Raw genomic sequence first — 25664 nt, forward strand, 5'->3', positions numbered from 1 at the left:
TGAGAATAAGGTTTTCACCTTATTAGCCCTAATTAGGCTGGTGACCATTTATTGTTTCATTTAAGGGAATGTTATTGCTTTCTTCTCTTACAAAATTAAAGCCTTTCTGGTTTCTACTAATTGCCATAGTACAAAATTCAGGTTCAATACCCTCTGTGCATTAGGTTAACACAAAGTCAGTTTCTAAATCCCTCCTAGAAGGTAATGCTATACTGTAGGTTTATGTCATATTTGACATTTGACAGTCTGCAGTTGCATTATATGTAGACAAGTGTGGCTAAGATTTGGTACAACTTCCATGCTTTTAATTTTCATTTTAGCAGTAATTAAGTTATGTAATCATGGACTTTTTTTTCATAACGTAATTATCAGTAAATCTATGCTACTGCACATCTTGAGTTTTTGCTATTTTGCGAATGGAAAAGAAACCCAAATATTTCAAGTTTAACCAGTTTCAGACAGTTATGACTTAAAGTAATGTTTTGTAGGGTAATGTGTACTTGATTCTAAATTTTTACTCATCCACATCTTTCGTACTACAGTCAATTTTAGTGCTAATTATTGTAATGTTATGTGAACTATGTAATGTATCTATCTATAATGTAATTACTATCATTTGCCATTAGTGTTAAACATGTTTCTTTCTTAGACTTAGTTAGAAGTAAAAGTAAGTGTACTAAAGTAAAGTATTTTGCCAGATTTTTTTTTCATGTACTGTGGCAGAGGAGACCCTCCTCCAATTGAACTGATAGCAGTGCATTTCCGTACCATCTGCCACTTCGACCTGTTAAAGGTGTTGACAACTTGGTGAGAAAGTGTCTTAAAACTCATTAAAAAAATGAAAGTGATTGTGCATAATACTAAACATTGAAAAAGCGAAATTTTCTGTCTGAAAATGAACTGCAATGTGCAGTGTAATTTAACTTTTTGCAACCCATGGTCATTCATTATTTGAAGCAAGACTGGACTTGTATCAAGTGATATGGATCTTAGAATGTAATCTTGGTTTCTCCAAAAAGGACATCACATATGATGAAGTTGCCTAATTTCTATTAAAAGTATAACTTGTGGATATTTTGTGATATTGTACAATACACTGTATGTAAATATTTTGTATGGGGATTTTCATATAGCCAGTTCACATGAGTAGAAATTTGAAAAACATATGTACACTATTTTTGATTAGATTTCTTATGTAATATTTTTTTGTGTGTAGTTCTTCAACCCATTTTTTGGGGTCACTTGTGGTCATTGAATGGCCCAGTTACCTACTTGCAATATCTGTCTTGTCAATCAAATGAGGGGGAAATGTGGCAAAGCAAATTGGGATCATGTAATGAGCTTTAAATGTTACTACTTAACTTGCCTTGGCCTGTGGTTCATCGATATTGTGGATGCTGTAAATAATAAGAACATCTCAAAATTTCAAGCTTTACAATTTATTTATTTACATCATCTGACTGACAGAACTGACAGAAGTGCAAAACAACTGATGAAACTGAGCTGAACTGAACTGAACTGCACTGACTTCTGAACTAAACAAAATTTGATTGATTGCCCTGTGCAGCCTCATTGCGTCGCTTTAAATACAATTTTAACAATCACTGCCATTGTTAATTTATTACAAAATGTAACTTACAATTAAAAACAATTTATTCTACACTAACTGCTGTTACATTTGTACAGGTTATAAAATATAATGTCAAATAACGTAATATTTTTGTCATCATCTTGGTTTTATGTGTGAAAATTAATTCACAATCTGATTTCAACAATTATTTTGATTTTACTTTTATTTTGTAATTACTGACTATGGATTTTATTGCTAACATTTGTTCAAAGTATACACATCGTGCTTTGCCAAATTACATAAATTAAATGCACACGTTTTCTCAAATAGAATTTTGTAAATTTGGGTGGTGTAACTCACAATAGTTAAATATCTACATAATTTACTAGCAACATTAATTACAATAAATCACATAAAAATGAACAACAAATGAAATCGCATCACTGGATAATTATTGTTATTTTCATTTGAATCATAATGAGGTTTTTGTGTTAGTGAATTTACAAATTGCAGTTATGGTAATTAGAGGTGTTACTTATTTATGCTAACATATCCACAGCCTCTTGTTGCTAAACATTTATTACTTCAATTTCATAATCTGATATTTAATTTGGCATATGTATATGTTTTGGTTAACGACAACAATCTATTAACAATCATGAGAATGTACATCATATCAGAATATTCTATATGCATTTACAAAGAAGAATACATTTTTGGGCAAATTGAACTGAACAACACCTATAAAAAATATACATAAAATGCCCTAGAAAGCACTGAATCGTACAATAAATACACGGATGCATATAAAAAAGGCGGTATCGGACAATTCATAATGATCTTGGGGGAGGCTGTTACATGATAATCTCTTTACTTCCTCTCTTGTTGTGCCATCTGCCTCCTTAAAATTCTTTTTATTTTCATTTTTGCATAATTACCATTAATGTACATGAGTATAACCTGCATTTAGTTTTATGTATGTACTCAATTTCATAATTTATTTCGACTATTCCTAGTTAATATCTTTTGTTATAGGGTGAAATCAGTAATTGTTTTGTGATTTAGATTCTATTGTTGACTTATAAACAAATATAAATTCTGTAATAATAATAAACATTTGGAAGAAGTATTACTAGTATTCTTAAAGCATCTATTTGGCTCTTTTCGAAAACATGTTAGCAAAGCTATCCCTTCATTAATCCTAAATGTATTGTTTGTGTAACTATATCTGTTAATTTCATCAATTAAACAAATAATTCAGCTCGACTCTTGTAGTAGAAGAAACTGTTAAAAAGAAGGAATTTCTCGAAATATTCAGTTAACTGAATGAGTTATGTTTTGATTGTAATTTCAGTAACTCAAACAGCAAACAGTGTATGATTTCAGTACCTGTTATTGTGTTAATATGTAAAGGCCTGATTTTTAGTCCTGAGATGGTCAGTCCTTGGCCAATTTTCAGATGAGGAAACTGTGTTGGTTAGATAAACAACAATGCATCAATTTAACCATAAAATAAGTGTAACACAATCAGGCTGTGTGTTAAAACAATGACAGTGTCTGTTGAATATATTCTGCAACAACAGTCTGACTATGTTTTTACTGCTCTTAGATGTTCAAAGGAAAACTATTGTAGCAGTATGCAGATGTTTGCCTGCAAAACTATTAATATGGCTTATTAAAAGTTAACCAATAGTTAACTGGCCATATAACTGTGTAATATTGCAGGATTGTGAACAGTGAAAGTAAAGAACTATGAAATGCAACTATGAATCTGTTAGCTACATCATTTACAGCTGTCAGTGTTGAACTTCCACTTCCCCCTCCCATTTTTCAGCCAGTATAACAGCACACTACGTCAATACTGAGGGCCATCAAAGAAGCAATAAGGAGGTGTATGTCACAAGATGATCTGTCAGTCTCCTCCTCTACAGTTGCACTTGTGCTCTTCTAGTCATTTCTTGAATATTCTTTTTGCAGTATCCATGAATACCTCCTCACAAATACATGGAAACCTATATATTCTTGATTTTTCAGCTGTTTGTGAGCATCCTTGGACCATTTTAGGTAATTCCGTACCTTCCAAGTGAGTTTGTAGGTTACTATGGTGATCTGTTCTTTGAAGATTTTTTTTCCTTTGTGGTCAGTAAAGTTGTTAATGAAAAGCAGGGAAACTTTCAGTTTCATAGGCGCTTCTTGCACAGTGGTATTAATGTCCCTCTTCCCTCAGTGTATGAATAACCATTCTTTAGCAACACATTGGAGAGGTTTTTTAATTTGTTGTCAAGCTGCTCTACTTCACAGATGTTCCCTGCTCTATCTGCCTATGTTTTTATGATGCCTTGATTTTGTTGTGAGTGGTGGTTCAAATACCGGTGTAGGTAACTGTGTGTGTGTGTGTGTGTGTGTGTGTGTGTGTGTGTGTGTGTGTGTGTGTGTGTGCGCGCGCGCGCACTCACGCACATATTTGGTAAATTATATAGCCTAAGCTATCATTTTCTTTCTTGAAAAGTGGCACATGAAGAAAATTTAATCTTCCACTGGCCTCTTTCTCCATGGCAAACTGAATCTTCAGGTTGTTCCTGATATGATGCTTGTGAAAACGACCTAGTTCCTCTCTGCCATGCCTCCAGAAAACTAATGAATTATCCACATAGCAGAACCAAATATTTGGTCACTTGTCGGCAGTTTCCGGTACCGGCACCTAGAATTTTTCCGCAATGAAATTCACTATAATTGGGCTTAAGGGACTCCCCATAGCCATGCCAGCCATGTGTTCATAGAACTCATTGCTCCATTTGAAATATGTGACTGTAGAGCACTGTTTAAACAATACTGCAGTATCAGGAGGAAAAAATAGATTCAAGGTTTGTGACACCTCATTGAGCGGAACCAAAGTAAACAGAGATACCACATCAAAATTAACTTATATGTCCTCCAGCTGGACCACTGGTAAAATTTGCTGAATTCTTCATATATGAATCCAATCAGCCCACATAATGTCATAATAATGTTGTCAAGAACTTGGCAGTTGAATAGATGGGTGAACCAATGGCACTCACATTAGGCCTTGGAGGAACATCTTTTTTATGGACCTTTGACAACGCATGAAGTCTTGGTGGTAGCACAAATGAATTAACAGGTTTTTCTGATCTCTGTGTTCAACAGAGGACTAATGGCAAAACTTCCACCCCTGACAAGCACAGATCTTTCACCAACAGGATATCCGGATAAACTGATAACTGATTTTGCAGTTTTGGGGCTGCCTATTGCCAGGTCATACATAAAAATAATTAACAGGAAAAGTAGAAACTTTCAAGATGTAGTTTTCCATATACAGTACTGACAGATGCATATAGTCACATGTCAATTCTATTGATTGCTGCTCTTTGGACTTTCGCATGCATATTTGCATCCAGGTTTGTAAACCTTCACTAAAATTTATTTTTTCTTCTTTAGAGCTGCTGAGGAACTTCTAAAAGAAATTCAGAGCCTAGAACAGGAGGAGCAGCGAGTGGGAAGATTTATTCAGCTCTCAAATCAATATTTGATAAAACTGAAAGAGGCAAGGGATGCTCTTCACAATGAAAACCTTGTCACTATGACTCACAGGTAAGTAAACTTATGTAGAAGAAAATTTTATAGCAGTGCCATGGTGCAAAGCTATAACTGAAAAAAAGGGAAATTTTAAGACCTTGTACATCAACCATAAAATAATGTATAGAAATTGTAAAGCAGTGAAATCCATTTTTGTTATCTCAAATTCCTAAAAATTTCCAGAAAATTGGCTTTTGAAAACTATTTATGTTTACAGGCTGATTTTGTAATGAAATCTGTATTGTCATAGAACAAAGTGTAAATTGTGATTTTCTAGCAATTGATTATTCTAATGTAAAAATATTGTGTTTACTTGTCTGTCATAATCTGTACACTGTATCATTCAAGTTATAATTATAACTTGGTTTTGACACCTCAGGTTAGAAGGCAAAGACAGATGAAGGCTTCAAGATACCTTTGTATTATTACATATTTATTTTGGATCAGTTGTATGAATATCTATGTATGATATACAAGTTGAAGGAAAAAAAATGCCCTACTTGGTGGTCAGTATGCAGTCTCTCATCCCAATTCAAGATAAAAGTGTGTTAGTGAAACCTAGTCCCACTAGTAGGTTTAATAGGAATGTGATTTAAAAGATAAGGCTCTGGCTATACTGCAACTGTGTGCACTGAAGCCAAAAACAGGTATCATCAGCCATTAGCTCAGTGGAGTGAGGCAAAGGGAGTGAGGGAAAGATATACATACTTGCTGGTATTCAAGTCATTTCCATGCCAAAACATTGTTTTACAGTTAAAGCATCAAATTTTAACCAATTTACACCTTCACACTGGGGGATCTTGAGTGTTTCTTTCTGTTATTGCTAACACTTTGCCACATGCTGGCTCATACTTCATTGGATCATATGCAACACATTTGCATCCACCATTGCCCAAGCGGCATCCATGGGTGGAGTGGTATGAACTTGTTCCTTTAAGTGTCCCCACAAATAAAAATCTAGTGGATTAATACCTGGGGAACAGTCTGACCATCCCCACTCTCTTGTTGCCCAGTGTTAAACCTAGTAGTGTTTGGAGTAAGTTAGTAATTTGAGCGGCTGGTCACATTTTCACAACGCTGACAGTTGATTTTTAATAACTGGTGCCATTAATTGTAGAAATAGTCTTCTTTATTTTATGTTGATGGCTCACTCTTCTCTTCCTTTCTGTGGTTTATCTTTCTGTAATTGTCTAGAAAATGATCGGGTTACTACCTCAATAACAATGTGACTCTGTACACTTTCTGCAGAATTATACATATGTTTCCGGTCATTTCAGTTCACAATACAAATTAATAAAACACACATAACTCAATCTTCATCCTAACTTTCTACTCCTACAACCAACTGCACAAAAGAACAAAGATTTTTCTCTTAACACATGTTACGAACAACATGGAAACCAAACATTGGCCGATCACAACCAATCCATTTCCCTGGAAACACTTCATTTATATAGATTTAAATAGTTAGACATACATTCATTCCATCACTGTCATTTACCATCATGGAAACCATAGCTCTTCTCTAACAACAAATGGAATGTTCTTTAATGCATCAGGCAAAGAATTACAAAGATACATATAATAAAGGGTTACATTCAATTTGTCTGGCAATAGGTAAGCGCCCAAAAACACTCCTCCCACAATTCCGGCTCACAGGTTTATGCCACAGCATGCCTGAAAGTCATATTTACAGGTGACATGTAGATTGTGTTCCTACCAATAACGGATAGATTTGTCAGTCCATAACTCATTATTTACAAAATGTTCATTATCTTCCATTAGTGCAAAAGCCAATTACAAAACTATACTCATCAAATATGGACTTCCAGTTACTGTTGTCAAGTTAATGTGTAATGATATGGATATAGTTTTTCATTGTACAACACTTTAACGATCAGTCTTTGACATATCTGTAAGTTCCTTGCGATATCATGGGTACTTTGCCAAGGTAAGTGGTGGATTGTTTGAAGAATTGCATCCTTTGTAAGTCTAGTCCTTGGGCAACATCTTTCCATTACTTGTGGATGAAGATTACTGGTTTCCCAAAGGCACTGCTCCAGGTAAAGAAAAACGTTTCTTATTGGGATGGCACCCTCATGTGTATCATACAGCATATGCATGAGCAGTAGTAGCAGCTTGGTTATCAGATGCACCCAGCACCAAAAGCATATCAACATATTCATCATTAGTGTACTCCATTGGGAAGAAGCCTTACATGAACTTGACAGGACCAGTTTGGTTGTGCACCTGTGACAAAGGAAACTGGGATATTTTTCTTTCCCTCTTGTTTTGCCGTCCTACCTCGTTAAAGTCGTTTTTTGAATTTTAACTGATTACCATTAACATAGTTGATTATAATCTACATTTTCATAAAAGAGAAAGATTGGCCCTCAGTTTTAAAGAATATAACACCAGACTTAACTCTGTGTTTAGTTTTATATATGTAATTGTTTTCCTACTTTATTTTGAATATTCCTAGTTAATACTTTCCTTATAGTGTGAAATCAGTGGTTGTTTTGTAACTTAAATTCTATTGTTGACATATAAAGAAATATAAATTCTATACTAATATAAACATTTGGAGGAACTTATTAATAGTATTCTTAAAGGTTCTATTTGGCTCTATTCAAAACATGTTAGCAAGTCCAGCCCTTAATTAATTCCAAAGTAATTTTCAGTTTTGTCAAAAGTATTGTTTGCGTATGATATTTGTTAATTTTACAATTTAAAGGTATAATTCAGCCTAACCCTTCTAATAGAAGAAACTATTAAAAAGAACCAATTTTTTTATGTATTCACTTAACTAATCGAGTTAAGTTTTAATTGTAATTTCTGTCAATTTAACTTCAAATTATGTTTAGTTTCAGTACCTGTTATTGTGAGAACATATAAGGGCCTGATTTTTGGTCCTGAGACAGTCAGTCCATGGCCAATTTTCAGACAAGAAAATTGTGTTGGTGAGATCAACAACAACGCGTCTGTAAAATAAGTTTAACACAGTTAGTCCATGTGTTAAAACAATGACTGTGTCTTTTTCCATACGTGCCTTTTCATTCTTCAAGAAATGTGAACTATGTGGTTAGGCTCAACAGGAAACTATTGTAGCAGTATGTGGATGTTTGCCTGCAGCCTATTAATGAGGCCTATCAAAAGTTAAACAACAGTCCACTGACCATATAACTGTGTATTATTGGGGGGTTATGAACAGTGAAAGTAAAGGACTGTGAAACGCTACAGTGCATCTGTTGGCTACATCATTTACAGTAGACAGTACTGCACTTCCACCCCCTTTTATTTTCAGCCAGTATGTCGACACTGAGGACAAACAATGAAGAAATATAGAAAGAGAACCATCCCACACTGCGCAGTTAGCAGACACATGTATGCAGGTTACTGTGTCCTATTGTCATTTGATAGGCTATTGTCATGTGACAAAATGATGGCCTGCTTATAAATAATGAGAACTAGGGAATGAATATCTAAAAAGTAAAAAGAATGACCATGATGAGGATTCGAATCATAACTCCATGGTGGATGTGGGTTTGATGTTCCAGCAGTCTACTCACTGGCTGGAATGGTAGTGTGGAGTGATAAACATTCCTCTTTTCACTCCAATGCACTGTACAATGTGACAGTGCTGCCTGATCCTCCTTTTTGTGTATGTGTTTCCAAAATGTACCTCATCTGATTTTGCTAGATAAACTTTTGTCTTGAATCTGGTAGAGCAATTGCATTCCAGCCTCTTAAGTGTGGCGTTTTGTCTTCACCCTGTATAGTATTACTACCAAAGTACAAGGGGCAACTAAAACAAACAGAAATATTTACATGTTTAATGTTACTAAATAGAAAACTTCACAGACCAAGATTAACCAATAGTAGTACACAATGTATTTTTAGTATACTTCTCGACCCATAGGAGATTTCACTACATCAAAATATATGTATAACCATGTTATAATTTTCATTGAATAACATACTATAACATTATGAAGAATAATAAACAGACATCAACTGATAATAACTGATTGCAAACTTGTTAAATGATAAAATTGTTTCTTCATGAAGTGTGCAAGATTTTATCAGTAGTCTTCAATACAAGTTGGAACAGAGTACTTTGTATAAAATAATGAAGATTCAGGACTGGAGTTACCATTATTGTACGCAAGTAAAATATTAATTTATTTTAATAGAAAACTTTCATATTGTAACTTTTATTGTTAAAATAATCATACTGCAAAATTTGGAAGATTTTGTATTTTATGAAAATGTCTGTGTCAAAAACATTTATATTTTTTGCTATGTGTACTGTCAGACATAAATATTTTTGGACAAGCATTTTTTCTCATTTTAAAATTATGTAACATATTAATCATAATAATACTGTAAGTGCCATGACTTGCCACTTTTGTATATAAGGACTAGTGTCAAGCCAAAGTAGATAGTTAGCAGTTAGATCAAATTAGTTGATAGAGCAGCTGTTATTGAGTTGTTAGTGTGAGTCAGTAATCAATGTGACTCAGTTGCAGTTAAATGGAATGAATAAATCAACAAAATCGTCATTATATTTATGTTCGATTTTTTCTTTCTAAAAGTTAACATACAAGAAATGCTAAATAATTAAGTATAAATAAAAAAAGCAACAAAACCATGAGATCTAAACAAACATGTATAACAGTATTATGGAAAGGATAGTTGCTACTCACCATATAGTGGAGACTCTGATTCACAGGTAGCCCAGGGTTTCAACTATCTGTCATTGTGCCCTGAAATGAGAAATGTCCTACCTACTATCCTTCCCACACCTCCCATAATCGTATTATGCCACCCACTGGACCTACACAATGTCCTTGTAGATCCCTACACAGGCCTTGCTCCCAACTCTGTGCCTCATGGCTCATATCCGTGTAATAGACTTAGATGCAAGATCTGTCCCATAAATCCTCTCACCACTACCTACTCCAGTCTGGTTAGAAACATCACCTCTCACATCAAAGGCACTGCTACGCGTGAAACCAGTTATGTTATCTACAAGCTGGGCTGCAATCACTGTGCTTCATTGTACGTAGCCATGACAAGCAACAAGCCATCTGTCCACATGAATGGCCACTGATAAACTGCTGCCAAGAAACAGCTGGACCACTTTGTTTCAGTGACTGCTTCACAGCCTGTGCCACCTGTATCCTTCCTACCAACACCACCTTTTCTGAGTAGCATATATGAGAACTCTCCCTGCAGTATATCCTATATTCCCGTAACCATCCTGGTCTCAAGCTTTGTTAGTCATTGTCCTTACCCATCTAGTCACTGTCCTGTTGCCATTCCAGCACTACACAGCCCTCTAATCCAGCAGTGCACCCACAATATTTTTATTTCTCTCCTTTTTGCTATCTCCTTCCCCTCCACCATCCATCTAACCTCCTGACTGCATCTGGCTACCATCCCCTTTCTCCATGTCGTCTCTGTATGCTCTCACAAACAGCACTTTACCATCCCTACACCTATACTACTATCCCTCTCCTTTCTTGCTTCAGCCTCCACCTTAACCCCAGTACTTGGTTGCCTCTCCCATCAAGCATTGCTGCTCACAGTCTGGCTTCAGCTGCCAGAGTCTGTTGTCACCTATGCATGAGTTGCGTTTATGTGTGTGCGTGCATGTGTATGGTGTCTAATTTCAATGAAGGCTTTTTTGGCTGAAAGCTCCCTTTCTGACACTCTATCTGTGACTCAGTATATCTGTAATATGGTGAGCAGCAACTATTCTTTTCATAATATTATTACATTCCATCCTGGGTTTTTCACTGTTTGATTTTGCCTGACGGCTTTTCTTTCATCTTGTAATCCAATGATGTTTTTCTTTGTTACTATTTTCTAATGCATTACTATGCTCAGTGCTTACTGCCTCAAAAACTGTGCTGCACACTCTGATTATGAGGCACACTGTATCAACCAAATCAGCCACACACTACAAATGGCTACAAGACCACGCTGATTGTTGGTGCAGCATCTCATATCACACATTACTCCCACCAATATCATTAATTATAAACCTTCAAACAGATCACTTTCCTGCATCACTTTTTCGTGTTTTCACTTGTTCTTCCCATATCTTTCCTATGCGAAGTGAACATGCCAACACCTCCCACCCCCATTCCTTCTTCTCTCTGTTCCAGTTTGTACCTACTGACTTCACCTAATTTAGTTATATCTGCCGTCCCCATTCTACACACTTATCTACCCACAGATCTGCAAACCACATTACAATTTTTTTATTTATTTTATCTTTGAACTCACTGTCTCTTTACAACAATTTAATTTGGTTTATTCATTTCACTATTGGCCTACTCCCTTAAACTTTATCTTATTTCCCCATACTTCATCCATTTCATCCTTTTCATGATTTTCCCCAGTTGTTTGGGTGTATTTTGTGAATTATTTCAGACTTAATTCTACATTATTTACCTATTTTTATACATTTCTATCCATCATGATGCATCCTTGCTCCTTCCATTTGTGTCCATAAAGAAAAGTTTTCTTACCCCTAGCCAGAACACAGTCCCAAATACTGTTCCTGTGTGGTTGCTTGTTTGATGAAATCCCCCCCAGATGACCTTCTCATCATATTACCCATCGCTGACTGCCACCCTTCCTTCCACAGTGACCTCCATCTGTTCAGATTCCGCCAATCCTTAACCCCCATCAACATAGCCCTGCAAAACCACATCAGTCAGGTCCAAACCTCCTTGCAATACTTTCTTTCCATCTGTAAAATTCTCCTGCTGTGCAATCCCAAATTCCTGGATCTCATAACACACATTGAAACTGTTGCACTTGAGGAACTAGAGCTACATGCACAACACAACCTCAAAAAACTGTACACCCTGTTCACTTCCTACTCCTGCCTTGGACTACCACTATCCATCACATCTAAAACCTCCAAACTTCCTCCATGATCCATCTTAGCTGACAAACCCTGTCTCACAGATCTACTACATTTACCTCTTCCTCAAAAACGAGCTCCCACCACCACACAGAAACCAGAAACTAAACAGGCCCAATACACAGTCACAAACCTTTCCTCCAAAAGCCTTAGCCCAGCAGAAGTATCAGTCCTTCCCAAAGTCCCCACCTTTTGCCTCACTCCCAAGTTCAATCATGCAGGACTTGTTAAGGATCTTCTCTCCTTCTCCCAGTCCCTTATAGTAGAAACATTCTTCATCACCAACCTTACCATTCACACTCAACCAAAGACCAATGTTGAACCCTGCCTGGCTGAGTTCACTCCTACATTCAACTGTCTTCCACCCCCACTGCTCCCAAATGACCCCTGTTAACTTTCCAGAATTTCTTAGCCTTCAGCCTTGCTCATCCTCATTTCCCAAATCCCTAAACATGCAAACTAATCTTACATCTACAGAGAGAACCACAATCCACCACCTAAAAACTGATCTTGATCTTGTAGTCCTGCCTGCTCACAAAGGCTCCACCAACATTGTTTTGAACTGCAAGGATTACCAGGTAGAAGGACTCAGCCAGATTTCAGATTCATCCCCTTACAAACCCCGCCACAGTGGCCCCATTCCAAAAATGCAGCAGGATCTTCAATCCCTCCTCATATCCTTTGGCACATCCCAGAACCTATCCCTTGAGTTCATGTCTTTCCTCACCTCTATCACTTCCCACACTCCTACCTTCTACCTGCCTCCTATAGTCCATAAACCCTACCAACCAGTCCATTCCATTGTGGCTGGTTACTGTGCCCCTACTGAGAGAATCTATGCTCTCATAGCCCCAACACCTTCAGCATATTACTCACAACCAACCTCCTATATAAAGGATACCAACCATTTCGTCCAGTGACTCTCCACAGTTCCTCTTCCTTTATCACATGGTACCCTGCTCAACACTGCAGATGCCAACAGCCTTTACACTAGATTCCTAACACCCATGACCTTACCACTATTGATCACTACCTTTCCCAGAGCCTGACAGATTCCAAACCAACAACCTCCTTCCTAGTTGGCATGTCCAATTAATTACATATTCATCCACAATTACTTCTCCTTTGAAGGCATTACCTGCAAACAAACCCAGGGTACAGCTATGGGCTCCGACATGGCACCATTCTATACCAACCTATTCATTAGCCATTTACAGGAATCCATCCTAATTATCCAGAATCCCAAACCGCTCATCTGGTTGAGATTCACTGATGATATTTTTGTGATCTAGATCGAGGGTGACGAGACACTATCCACATTCCTCCAGAACCTCAATACCTTCTCCCCCATTCACTTCACGTGGACCTACTCAAACCAACAAGCCACCTCAAAGATGGCTACACTGGTACCTCTGTCCATATGAAACTTACCAACTGCCAGCAATACCTCCACTTCAAAAACTTCCACCCATTCCATATCAAAGTCCCTTCCATACAGCCTAGCCATCCATGGCCATCAGCGCTTAAGTGATGAGCAGACTCTCTCAAAATATATCAAGGGTCTTCCTGAGGCCTTCACAGACCATAATTACCCTCCCAACCTTGTACAAAAACAGATCTCTCATGCCTTATCTTTACAGTCTCCCACAGTCTCCCAAAGTCCCATTGTCTTGCCACAGAGGAGCATTCCCCTCATGACTCAGTACCACCTAGGACTGGAGTAACTGAATTACATTCTCCACTGACAAACTGTTGCCAGGAAACAGCTGGACCACCCTGTTTCAATGACTGCTTCACAGCCTGTGTCATCTGGATCCTTCCCACCAGCACCAGCTTTTCTGAATAGCACATATGGGAACTCTCCCTGCAATATATCCTATGTTCCTGTAACCTTCCTGGCCTCACCCTTCATTAGTCATAGTCCTTACCCATGTAGCCCCTTCCCTGTCCCCTACTCCAGCACTGCACAGCCCTCTATTCCACCAGTGCACCCACAGTCTTTTTACTTCTTTCCTTTTCTGTACCCCCCACCCTCCATGTAACTTGCTGACTGCACTTGGATGGCATACCCGTTCTTCACCTCATCTCTGTATGCTCCCACAAGCAGTACTTTACCATCTCTTACCCATACCTTACTATCCCTCCCCTTCCCTGATTCAGCCTCCTCCTTGCCCCCACCACCCGGTTCCATCTTCTATCACGTGCTGCTGCTCAGAGTCTGGCTTCAGCTGCCAGAGACTGTGGTTATGTGTGCTTGAGTTACATTGACCTCAGATTGTATGTGTATGTTGCCTAATTTCAACAAAGGCCTTATTGGCTGAAAGCTCCCTGTCTGACAGTATTTTTGTTGTGTCTATTGCAACTCAGTATCTCTGCTATATGGTGACTAGCAACTATCCTTCTCATAGTATTATTACATACCGTCCTGGATTTTCCTATTCTATAAGTTCTATAGTTTAAAAACTCCTCATTTACTTGTTAAGGAAACTACAATCTACACTCCTGGAAATTGAAATAAGAACACCGTGAATTCATTGTCCCAGGAAGGGGAAACTTTATTGACACATTCCTGGGGTTAGATACATCACATGATCACACTTACAGAACCACAGGCACATAGACAAAGGCAACAGAGCATGCACAATGTCGGCACTAGTACAGTGTATATCCACCTTTCGCAGCAATGCATGGTGACGATTGTAGAGATGCTGGATGTAGTTCTGTGGAACGGCTTGCCATGCCATTTCCACCTGGCGCCTCAGTTGGACCAGCGTTCATGCTGGACGTGCAGACCACCTGAGACGACGCTTCATCCAGTCCCAAACATGCTCAATGGGGGACAGATCCGGAGATCTTGCTGGCCAGGGTAGTTGACTTACACCTTCTAGAGCACGTTGGGTGGCACAGGATACATGCGGACGTGCATTGTCCTGTTGGAACAGCAAGTTCCCTTGCCAGTCTAGGAATGGTAGAACGATGGGTTCGATGACGGTTTGGATGTACCGTGCACTATTCAGTGTCCCCTCGACGATCACCAGAGGTGTACGGCAGGTGTAGGAGATCGCTCCCCACACCATGATGCCGGGTGTTGGCCCTGTGTGCCTCGGTCGTATGCAGTCCTGATTGTGGCGCTCATCTGCACGGCGCCAAACACGCATACGACCATTATTGGCACCAAGGCAGAAGCGACTCTCATCACTGAAGACGACACGTCTCCATTCGTCCCTCCATTCACGCCTGTCGCGACACCACTGGAGGCGGGCTGCACGATGTTGGGGCGTGAGCGGAAGACGGCCTAACGGTGTGCGGGACTGTAGCCCAGCTTCATGGAGACAGTTGCGAATGGTCCTCACCGATACTCCAGGAGCAACAGTGTCCCTAATTTGCTGGGAAGTGGCGGTGCGGTCCCCTACGGCACTGCGTAGGATCCTACGGTCTTGGCGTGCATCCGTGCGTCGCTGCGGTTCGGTCCCAGGTCAACGGGCACGTGCACCATCCGCCGACCACTGGCGACAACATCGATGTACTGTGGAGACCTCACACCCCACGTGTTGAGCAATTCGGCGGTATGTCCACCCGACCTCCCGCATGCCCACTATACGCCCTCGCTCAAAGTCCGTCAACTGCACATACGGTTCACGTCCACGCTGTCGCGACATGCTACCAGTGTTAAAGACTGCGATGGAGCTCTGTATGCCACGGCAAACTGGCTGACACTGACGGAGGCGGTGCACAAATGCTGCGCAGCTAGCGCCATTCGACGGCCAACACCGCGGTTCCTGGTGTGTCCGCTGTGCCGTGCGTGTGATCATTGCTTGTACAGCCCTCTCGCAGTGTCCGGAGCAAGTATGGTGGGTCTGACACACCGGTGTCAATGTGTTCTTTTTTCCATTTCCAGGAGTGTACAACTAGAACTGTGGATTAAATTTTTACATCTTCAGTGAGAGCAGGAACAGTTAAACAGTTGAGAGCTCTTTTATAAAAATAATGCATGTTCCATAGTCACATAAAATGGCTATCTCCTTATCCACACAATATATAATTAAATTTCATTATTCAGAATACCGGTTCCCATTAGATCACTGAAGCTAAGTGCTGTCAGGCTTGGCTTGCACTTGGATTGACTAGCATCCCTGTCAGCCAAATTCATTGGCAAGTGGGGTACACTCAGCCCTTCTAACACTAGTTGAGGAGCTACTTGATTGGGGGGTAGCGACACCAGTCGTTAAAACCAACAACAGCTGGGAGAGTGGTGTGATGACCGCTTGCCTCTCTGTATCCGCATCTGGTGATGCCTAATGGCTGAAGATGACACAGCAACCAATTGGTTGGGCCTTCAAGGCCTATTCAGATGGTGTCTCTTTATTTTTGTTTTTTTCTTCTCATTATTCAGAATATAATTTACAAAGTGCTGATGACAATAGTATATTTAATTCACCAGAGAACATTTTATTTAAAGAAATATGCATAATTTATAATACCTATAACACCATTATTCTAAGAACTGTGTTATATAATGTGGCAAAATTTATTTTGAGTGGTGGGATTTGGGATGTGTATCGTTGCTTAACCCAAGAAAAACAGAACAGCACATCATATTACCTATATCCTCCACCAAATAAATAATACATATCTTGTGTAATCCAGGGCACTGCTTCTTAATGCTGCTGTGGGTTCATCTTGATGTTACTGCATTCCCACACAGGAGTCACGCAACAGTAGAAATAAGCTCCAGGAACAGGTGTTGACAAAGAATTTTGTTTCGCACACTAGATGTTTGGCAGTGAAATACATGTATTAAATTGACTTAACACTGCCTCATTACTGATGTAAGACTAACTTCAGACTGAATTGAATTGAATTGAATTTTATTTGATCCAGTAAGATTAGATTGTGTACAGTAAATGTACACATTAACATTCATTATCACTTATTTTACACCTTTAGCTTTCATTTTTACATCATTGATAATGAATAACAATATATACAAATTTAATGGCATGAGTATTCTGAAACACTGTAAAACTCTTTTTCAATGAGATAGTCTTTAAGTTTCTTTGGAAAGTCATTTCAAATACACTATCTTGCAGGTTTTTAGGCAGACTTCTTAGTAGTTTGATACCAGAGTACTGGGGTCCTTTTTCTAGCATTGCCAGTTGGTGGGGTATGCTCCGTACTTCATTCTTCCTTCTTGTATTGTGGGTGTGTACACTAGCATTTGTAATCCAGTCCTCACTACCTTTTGTGATGTACATTATAGTTTTGTATATATACAATGATGAAAAAGTTAAGATACCTAACTTTTTGAAACAGTTACTGGACATTTCAGAGGTCTTTCTTCTTAAAATGGTCCTAGTTGTTATTTTTGTAATGGGAACACTCGTTTTGTCTTTTGTTTGTTTGACTTTCCCCACACAGTCACTTCATACTGTAAGTATAGTTCATAAAGTACATGATATCATTTGCACAGAAAGTTCTTGTCTGAATACTGAGATAGCTGCATCATTAAGAATATGACAGAACTCAGTTTTTTTTTTTTTACAGATATTAGTAAGATGTTTTTTCCATTTCAGTTCATTATACACAAGAATACCTAAGAATCTAGCAGATTCTACTTCTTCCAACCTTGTTCCATCAACCTCTAAATCCATGTCTACAGCCTTCTTGTTTTTAAACACTGCATGCATAGTTTTTTAGATTTAAAACCAGGTCATTTTCCAACTGCCATTGAGCTGTGACATTTGCAAATATGTATGCTCTTCTCTCAAGCTGTTCCATATTTTGGTCACTATTTAGTATTGTCATGTCATCAGCATACAATATTTTCTTTTCTTCCTCCTAAGACTGACCTCAAACTGCACTGAACAGAACTTTGGAGCCAAACAAATTGCCTCAAATTATATGATTTTAAACAGTTACTGACATTGTTACATATTAAATTTTTAGTTCTATACAATTAAAATTTTTGCACACATCTTCCCAAATTGCATAGAAACTTGCATGAATTAAAAGTGAATAATTTCGTACAAAGACAGAAAAAATCTGTTTCTATTAAGACTATAAATTACATGTTTAATCATTGTAACAATTATTTTGTGAATGTGAATATATCATCTTACTTACTTAAAGGATAATCACCCTATAAGTTTAAGGTGAACAGAGAGATCAGTTTTATTGAATGAAAGGCCCAGATCCAATTAATTACATTTTGTACAAGTAAAATTTTACATTTCTGTATTATTATAGTTACAATTCCATTAACTAACACCAGTTAAAACATGAGTATTGTTAATTCTGACTAAAAAGTTACAAGCCATATTTCTATTAGGGATACAATTTGTTTTTTAGCTTAATACATAAAAATAGCTGTCTGTGGTGACTACAAATATTGGAATTGTAATTGTTAACTGCTTGATAATTATGATAGCAAAATTATTCCTACCATGTGCCTGAAGTTTGTATAATGTACAAATTGTGATGGTAGGTCAGCTTTTAATCCATCATGTTTCCTTAATTCTGCATATTGGTGAAGCCCATTGTAAACAATGTCAAAAAATAGCTTAATCATACATTCTCTGAAAAACTCCAGGTTTCTCATGGATGCACTAGTATGTTTTGATTCATATTCAGACTCAGACTGCTTATTTTTCATAGACCAAATGTGGAGGAGTAAGCTTTACATTAATGATTTCATACAGCAGCAATCCCTGTATCCATTGCGTAATCTAACACTAATTATTAAATTCATTTCCAGATTAATTTATGAAATAATGACATATTTTAGTGATGGTTCATCTTTTGTTTTATAAACATTTTTACTTTGTAAACTCTTTCAAAACTGTGAGTATTGCGGAATGTAAGAAGTGGTGGGCATACTCCTGATGAAGATGCACATATTTTGCTAACCTTGTCTCTAATAATGTAATTTGTGATGTGACAAAAATGTAGTTTGTGAAGTCAGTGTGGTAAGGAAGAATGGGATAAAATAAAAAGATATTTATAGCAACAGGCAACTCTTCAAAAGTTATTTTGTCATTGCAAACCTAAGAAATCAAAATTTTCAGCTGCAAGAAAGTACTCCTAGACAAGACTTTGAGCCATCTACAACAACAATGAGATAATCAAGGTATGTAAAAAAGTTCTTCCTTTGTAATCTTACTCCTCTTGTAATTCTCAAAAGTTGTGAAAAGAATCAGAACTTCAATAGTGATGTGTGGGAGGGTAAGATTACAAGTGTAGAGAATACGGCAATTTATTAAGAAATTTCAAACAGCTCACTTTGTGAGAGTTGTCTGTTTGTGTCAGACTATGCCAAGGATTGTCAATATTAACTTTGTTTCTGATGTCATGACAGTGTATACTCTGTATGGTATTAAGCTCTGTTATGTTGTTTTTAGCATATATAAATATTGGAGAGATGTAAAGATTTATCTCTGTCAGTGTTTTGAAATTGGTCAATAAAGGATGACAAATTTTCCCATGAATCAACATTACACATTATTTGTAGCATCTTTTTCTAAATCAGTTGTACACCACTCATGTACAGTGGTGGTCCATTAAGTACCCGGCCTGACCAAGAGATGGGAGTCATTGTTGAAAAATATCTCTGGATTAGAAAGTATATGATCAATGAAGCATATGTTTCAAGTTTGACGATGCTACATTGTTTAGTATTTGTTTGGCAGGCATTAATAGTGAACATTGTGAATGAACTTGTGAAAATGGAGAAAACTGGTCATCTTTATGTGATACAATAATTGTTTTTGAAAGACCTCAGTGCAACCAATATTAAAACTGAGCTAGATTCTACTTTGGGAGAGCCTGCTCCTTTGTTGACAACAGTGAAATATTGGGTAGCTGAGTTTAAATGAGGCCATACAAAGTGCCAATATGAGCATCGCAGTGGGCGACCAATTGATATATCCATCCATGGATGGATATGTGTGTGTGTGTGTGTGCGCGCGCGAGTGTATACCTGTCCTTTTTTCCCCCTAAGGTAAGTTTTTCCACTCCCGGGATTGGAATGACTCCTTACCCTCTCCCTTAAAACCCACATTCTTTCATCTTTCCCTCTCCTTCCCTCTTTCCTGAAGAAGCAACCGTTGGTTGCGAAAGCTAGAAATTTTGTGTGTGTGTGTGTGTAATTTTATTGTGCCTGTCTACTGGCGCTTTCCCGTTTGGTAAGTCTTGGAATCTTTGTTTTTAATATATTTTTCCCATGTGGAAGTTTCTTTCTATTTTATTTACATCAGTTGCTGATGTGTTTGACTAGTTAATTTTAGTAGTGAAATATTTATTGAACTCATATGGCATAAGCAGAACATTTTGAGTTTGGGTAGAAATGACTTCTTGTGTTATAACATTTCTGTTGAGCTGCTTCAATTTAATTTTCATGAGCATCTTGTTTGTCAAGTTTAAGGTGGCTTTACATTTCAGATAAACTTTATAAGAAATATTGTACTGCTATTTGCCACATTAGCATTTATGATCTAGTGGAACAACAGATAAAGAAAATCACAGACTCGACCACAAATATTGAAGTCACACAAACCCAGTTGTGTTCGACAATAAAAATGGTTACCACTGTCATTAACAAATTAATCAAAGACTATAAAGGTGTACCTCTAGCTGTAGAAGAGCTTACTTTAAGGATAGCAACATTAGAAGTCAACTCAGCATATGTTAAGAAGGAAAGAGAAGAGATTAATAAAAATCTAAGTGATATTGGTATTCAAGCTGAAACAGGTATGTTAGATAAGAGTAATACCATTGCAGAGAAGTTAGTAACCAATTGTAAGTTATACACAGATGTAGTAGAAAAGGCTATACCAGAAAAAGAAAATGAAATAGTGAACAAGGTAATCATTAATCTACAACCCATGAAAGATGGGATACACAATCTTTTAGAAGAAAATATTACTCGATCTCAAAATATGCTTATATATAATACACAGGCTACAGTGAACAAACCGCAACCTGTCGGTATGCTTCCAAAAATTGTTACGAGTCCTACAGCAGGTGCCTGTGACAGTTGTAGAGTGCAAAATGTAAACTTACCCACAATTCCCAACACCTGAGCAATTACCATCTAGAATTGAGGGGATCAGCGCAACAGTGGTCTAAGACACTTTTTTAAGAAATAGAGAAACAGAAGGTCAAAGTTATACAGTTGTAGTTTATCTTGGAATTTGGAAATCCCACTTTTTTTGGTAGTGGTGTATCCCATGATGATTGGTTAACTTAACCACAGTGTTATAAAGTCTTCTGTGAATTAGTTTTAGAAATAGTGCAGTTTTTATGAGGCACCTGCAACTCGTTTTCTTGGTTAGACCACTGTTGCACTGACATTTTTGTGTACGTGAAAAAGAAGAAAAAATGTTATTTGAACAAATGTAATGTAATTAATCATATGTTCATCCTAATAGTTTTTTTTACAAGTTTTAATGTGAATTTAAAGTAACAACACAGTACACAAAATGGTTCTGTCAGTAAAATATTAAGATTATAAACATATCATTACAAGCAAGAGCTTTCTCTTTCAATATACTTTTTCAATATGTGTTTTGCAAGGTTACACAGTAGGCCTACTATACATGATCAGGAATATAAAACATATCTTCACTGTCATCCTCCACAATATGTTGTATATTGTCATCTTCCTCAGTTCTATTTTGAGATACCAGACTATTGTAAAATGAATGATGAATGGGAACATATTTCAAAAGGTCATTAATATCTTTAAGTTTCTTTGGTTTTATTGGCTTTGGGTTGGAATATTTTGGTACTGGCTGAACATGTTGTAGTTCAAGGGCATGTTTATTCTTTCTCTTTTGTTCTTTAATGATATTCACATATGCACCTTGCTGTATACCATCTAAATAACAATACCTGACACAATATTTCCATGGTTGTTCAACAGAGACTTTCAGCACTGAAATGCAACTGAAAGCAACAGGTACTTTATGAATGTTTAAAGCTTTTCTGGTGTACTGATTGCTCCATAAGAACACGGGAGAACTGCTGGATGTCAGTAATATCCTGCCACAATATTTCGGTGTAGAGTACTACAGCCATCTTCAGGTGCGTACCACTGTAGTAGTACTGGTGAGTATGCACTGAGCTCTGCTATTTAAATCCATACCGAGGTGACATTGCGCATGCGCTGCTCAGCATGCACGTTCATAACTCCATGTGCTGTGCCTTGTGCCCTCCATGGTGAAAGATTGGAATATTGATGTCAGGTCAATTTTCACCTTTATGGAGATAACTACGTTGACTACGAAGTTTCTCTATAACAAGATTCCAAGCAGAGTTTAGCTGATAACCGCTATCTCGACTGATGGGAGTCTTGTTGTCAGACAATCTTATTTCCACAGCTTCATTGATAACCAAGCTCCAAAAGTTTGATGTATGGGCCAAAAATTTTGTGTCGGCGTAATTCATGGAATGGTCTGTGGAATATAATGTTCGGCAGTTGTGGACTTGGTGGGTTGCAGAAGGCGAGTATGTCATTGGTGTTCCACAATGCGTTCCTGCACAGTTCGTGTTGTTTGCCCTATGTATGATTTGCCGCATTCACACGGAATTTTGTAAACACCTGATTTATGCAGGCCCAGGTCATCTTTACTGGATCCCACCAGTGATGAAAATTTGGAAGGAGGGCAAAAGATGACTCTCACTTGATATTTTCTCAATATTCAGCCTATCTGTGAAGAAATATTCCCAATAAATGGTAGATAAGCAGTCGACCTGTAGGCCTCTTCCTCTTCCTTGTTCCATCATTTGTAGGTCTGCATTACTCTGTTCACTTGCCTAGTTGAAAAGCCATTGTTCAGAAATACTTTTCGCAGGTGTTCCAGTTCCACTTGAAGACTGTTGGCGTCAGAGATGGTATCGGCACGGTGGATCAAGGTTTTGAGGACTCCCATTGTTTGTGCTAGATGGTGGCAACTAGTTGCTTGTAGATACAGGTCTGTATGAGTGGGCTTTCTGTACACTGAGTGACCAAGTGTGCCATCACTCTTACACCACACTAGGATGTCTAAAAATGGCAAACAACCATCTTTCTCTATCTCCATGGTAAACTTTATGTTTTCATGTATGGAGTTCATGTGACATAAAAATTCTTGGAGATGGTCCAGACCATGAGGCCACACTATAAAAGTGCCATCAATATATTGTCAAAATACTGTCAGTTTAAAAGTGGCAGAGTCGAGTACTCTCTCCTGAAAATCTTCCATAAAAAGATTAGCCACCAGGCCCATGGTGACACCATCAGATTGTTCATAAAATTCATTGTTAAAAATAAAATATGTAGTGGAGAGAGTGTGCTCAAACAATGCTGTAATGTGTGCATCAAACATATTGCCAATGAGGTGTAATGAGACCACAAGAGGCACCTTTGTGCAAAGAGAAACCACATCAAGGCTGACCAATAATATGTTACTTTGCAGCTGTAGTGACTGAAGTTAGCTGATAAAATCGCTAGGATTCTTTATGTGATGTGCACACTTACCTATCACTGGTTTGAGCAAAGATGCCAAGAATTTTGCTAGGTCATAGGCGGCTGCTCCAATGTTACTCACAATTGGACATAACAGCACATTTTCCTTGTGGATCTTAGGCAGTCCATATAGCCTAGATGGAACTGAACTGTTTGGTTTCAGTCTCTTGATGGCCTCCTTCAGTAGAGAACTATTTGATAAAAGTTCTGCTGTTTTTCGCACCACTCGGCTCATGGGATCCTTATAAATTTTGCGATATGTTGAGTCGCATAATAAAACATTGATCTTATTAATATAGTCATCCCTTGGTATAAGGACAGTAGCATTTCCTTTGTCAGGCTTTAAGACTACTGTATCCACATCTGCTCATAAGTTACAGAGGGCTGTCCTCTCCATGTGCAAGATATTACTCCTCATTGGTGCACGTCTGGTCAACACACTGCAATACTCTCGACGAACGGCCTCCACTTCATCTGTATCAAGACGGCATACAACTTCTTCAATGGCACTGATGAAAGCCACTAGTGGTGGTGAAACAGGTAAGGGAGCAAAATTCAGTCTTTTTGCTAGCACAGACAAAGTCACGTCATCTAAAGTTTTCTCAGTCAAAGTAACAACAGATCGTCGAGTTAGAACTTCCTGCTGCATCTATGTAGAAAGTCTGTCAATCTTGGCAGTTTGCCTTGTCACAGCTTTATTATGGCTCCAGTTTGCTTTAGCCCATGTCACACCATCCATCCAATCAAACGACAGAGAAGATAGTCTTGCTGCCAATTCCAAATGTATGTGGAACATGTCCTTGGACACAGAAACCAATTCACGCCGACTGAAATGAATCCTTTCTATCACCAAAGCCATGCTTACTTTAGGTTTGATGTTATTTGCAGCAGTGGTACTTATGAAGTGCGTAATTTTGGCAACTGTTGGAATAATGCCCTTGTCTCTGCAACGTAATAAGAATATCAATGAGCTCAGAAGCCTCGCTCTTCTTTCACGTAACTTGTCGAATATTTGAATACATTCCATCACTTCCTCCATATAGAGTTGCTTGATGTGATGTTTAAAGCTTTCCCGGCATACTGATTGTTCCATAAAAACTGCCGGATGTCAGTAACATCCTGCCACAATATTTTGGCGCAGAGTCTTGTGGCCATCTTCAGGTGAGTATCACTGTAGTAGTACTGGCGAGTACGTGCTGAGCTCTGCTATTTGAAGCTATACTGAGGTGACATTGTGCATATACTGCTCAGCGTGCACGTTAATAACAACTCTGTGTGCTGCGCCTTGCGCTCTCCATGGTGAAAGCTTGGCGTATCAATACCAGGTCGATTTTCATCTTTATGCAGATAACTAAGTCGACTATGAAGTCTCGTTGGGTTTATGGACTTTAGGAACCACTTAGAAGGTGGGAGTGTGGGTAGTAAGTAGAGAGGTGGACTCTGGAGAAAGGTTCCGGTATAGGCCTAAGGATGTGAGTAGTGACTGGAAATCCTGCTGGATTACTAGAATGGGGACACTGTGGCAGGGTTTGTAGGTGGAAGTATCTGACAGCTGACACAGTCCTTCTGCCAGGTAATCCTTGCAGTTCAAAACAAGAGTGGTGAAGTGTTTGTCTGTAAGTAGGATTATAAGGTCAGGATCCATTTTCAGATGGTGGACACTGATTCTTCCTGGGATGTAAGGTTAGATTGCATGTTGAGGGATTTGGGAATGATGGTGAGGCAAGGTTCAAGGTTAAGAAATTCTGCAAAGTTAACAGGGGGTTGTCTGGAGGCAGTAGGGGTGGATCACAGTTGCATAGAGGAATGATCTGAGTTAGGCAAGGTTCAATATTGGTCTTTGGTTGAGTTTGACTAATCAGGTTGGTGGTGAAAAAGTGTTTCTAATGTAGGGACCGAGAGAAGGAGAGAAGGTCTTTAACAATTCCTGCATGATTAAATTTGGGAGTGGGGCAAAAGGTGAGGCCTTTGGAAAGGACTGATATTTCTGTGGGACTAAGTTTGATGATTGTGTTCCAGGTCTGTTTAGTTTCTGGGTTCTGTGTGGTGGTGGGAGT

At 38.2% G+C, this 25664-nt stretch overlaps 1 protein-coding gene across 3 annotated transcripts in view; it reads left to right on the top strand.

The window, feature by feature from the left end:
• Positions 1-25664, top strand: part of LOC126348001 (interaptin-like) — a 238839-nt gene that overhangs the window by 80214 nt on the left and 132961 nt on the right. For all 3 annotated transcript variants that reach the window (XM_050002320.1, XM_050002318.1, XM_050002319.1), the window contains one exon: positions 5027-5179. In XM_050002320.1, coding sequence (XP_049858277.1) covers positions 5027-5179 — 153 coding nt within the window. The remainder of the gene's footprint in view (positions 1-5026; positions 5180-25664) is intronic.

Source organism: Schistocerca gregaria, chromosome 1 (genome assembly GCF_023897955.1).
Source record: "Schistocerca gregaria isolate iqSchGreg1 chromosome 1, iqSchGreg1.2, whole genome shotgun sequence".
Classification (NCBI taxonomy): Eukaryota; Metazoa; Arthropoda; class Insecta; order Orthoptera; family Acrididae; genus Schistocerca; species Schistocerca gregaria.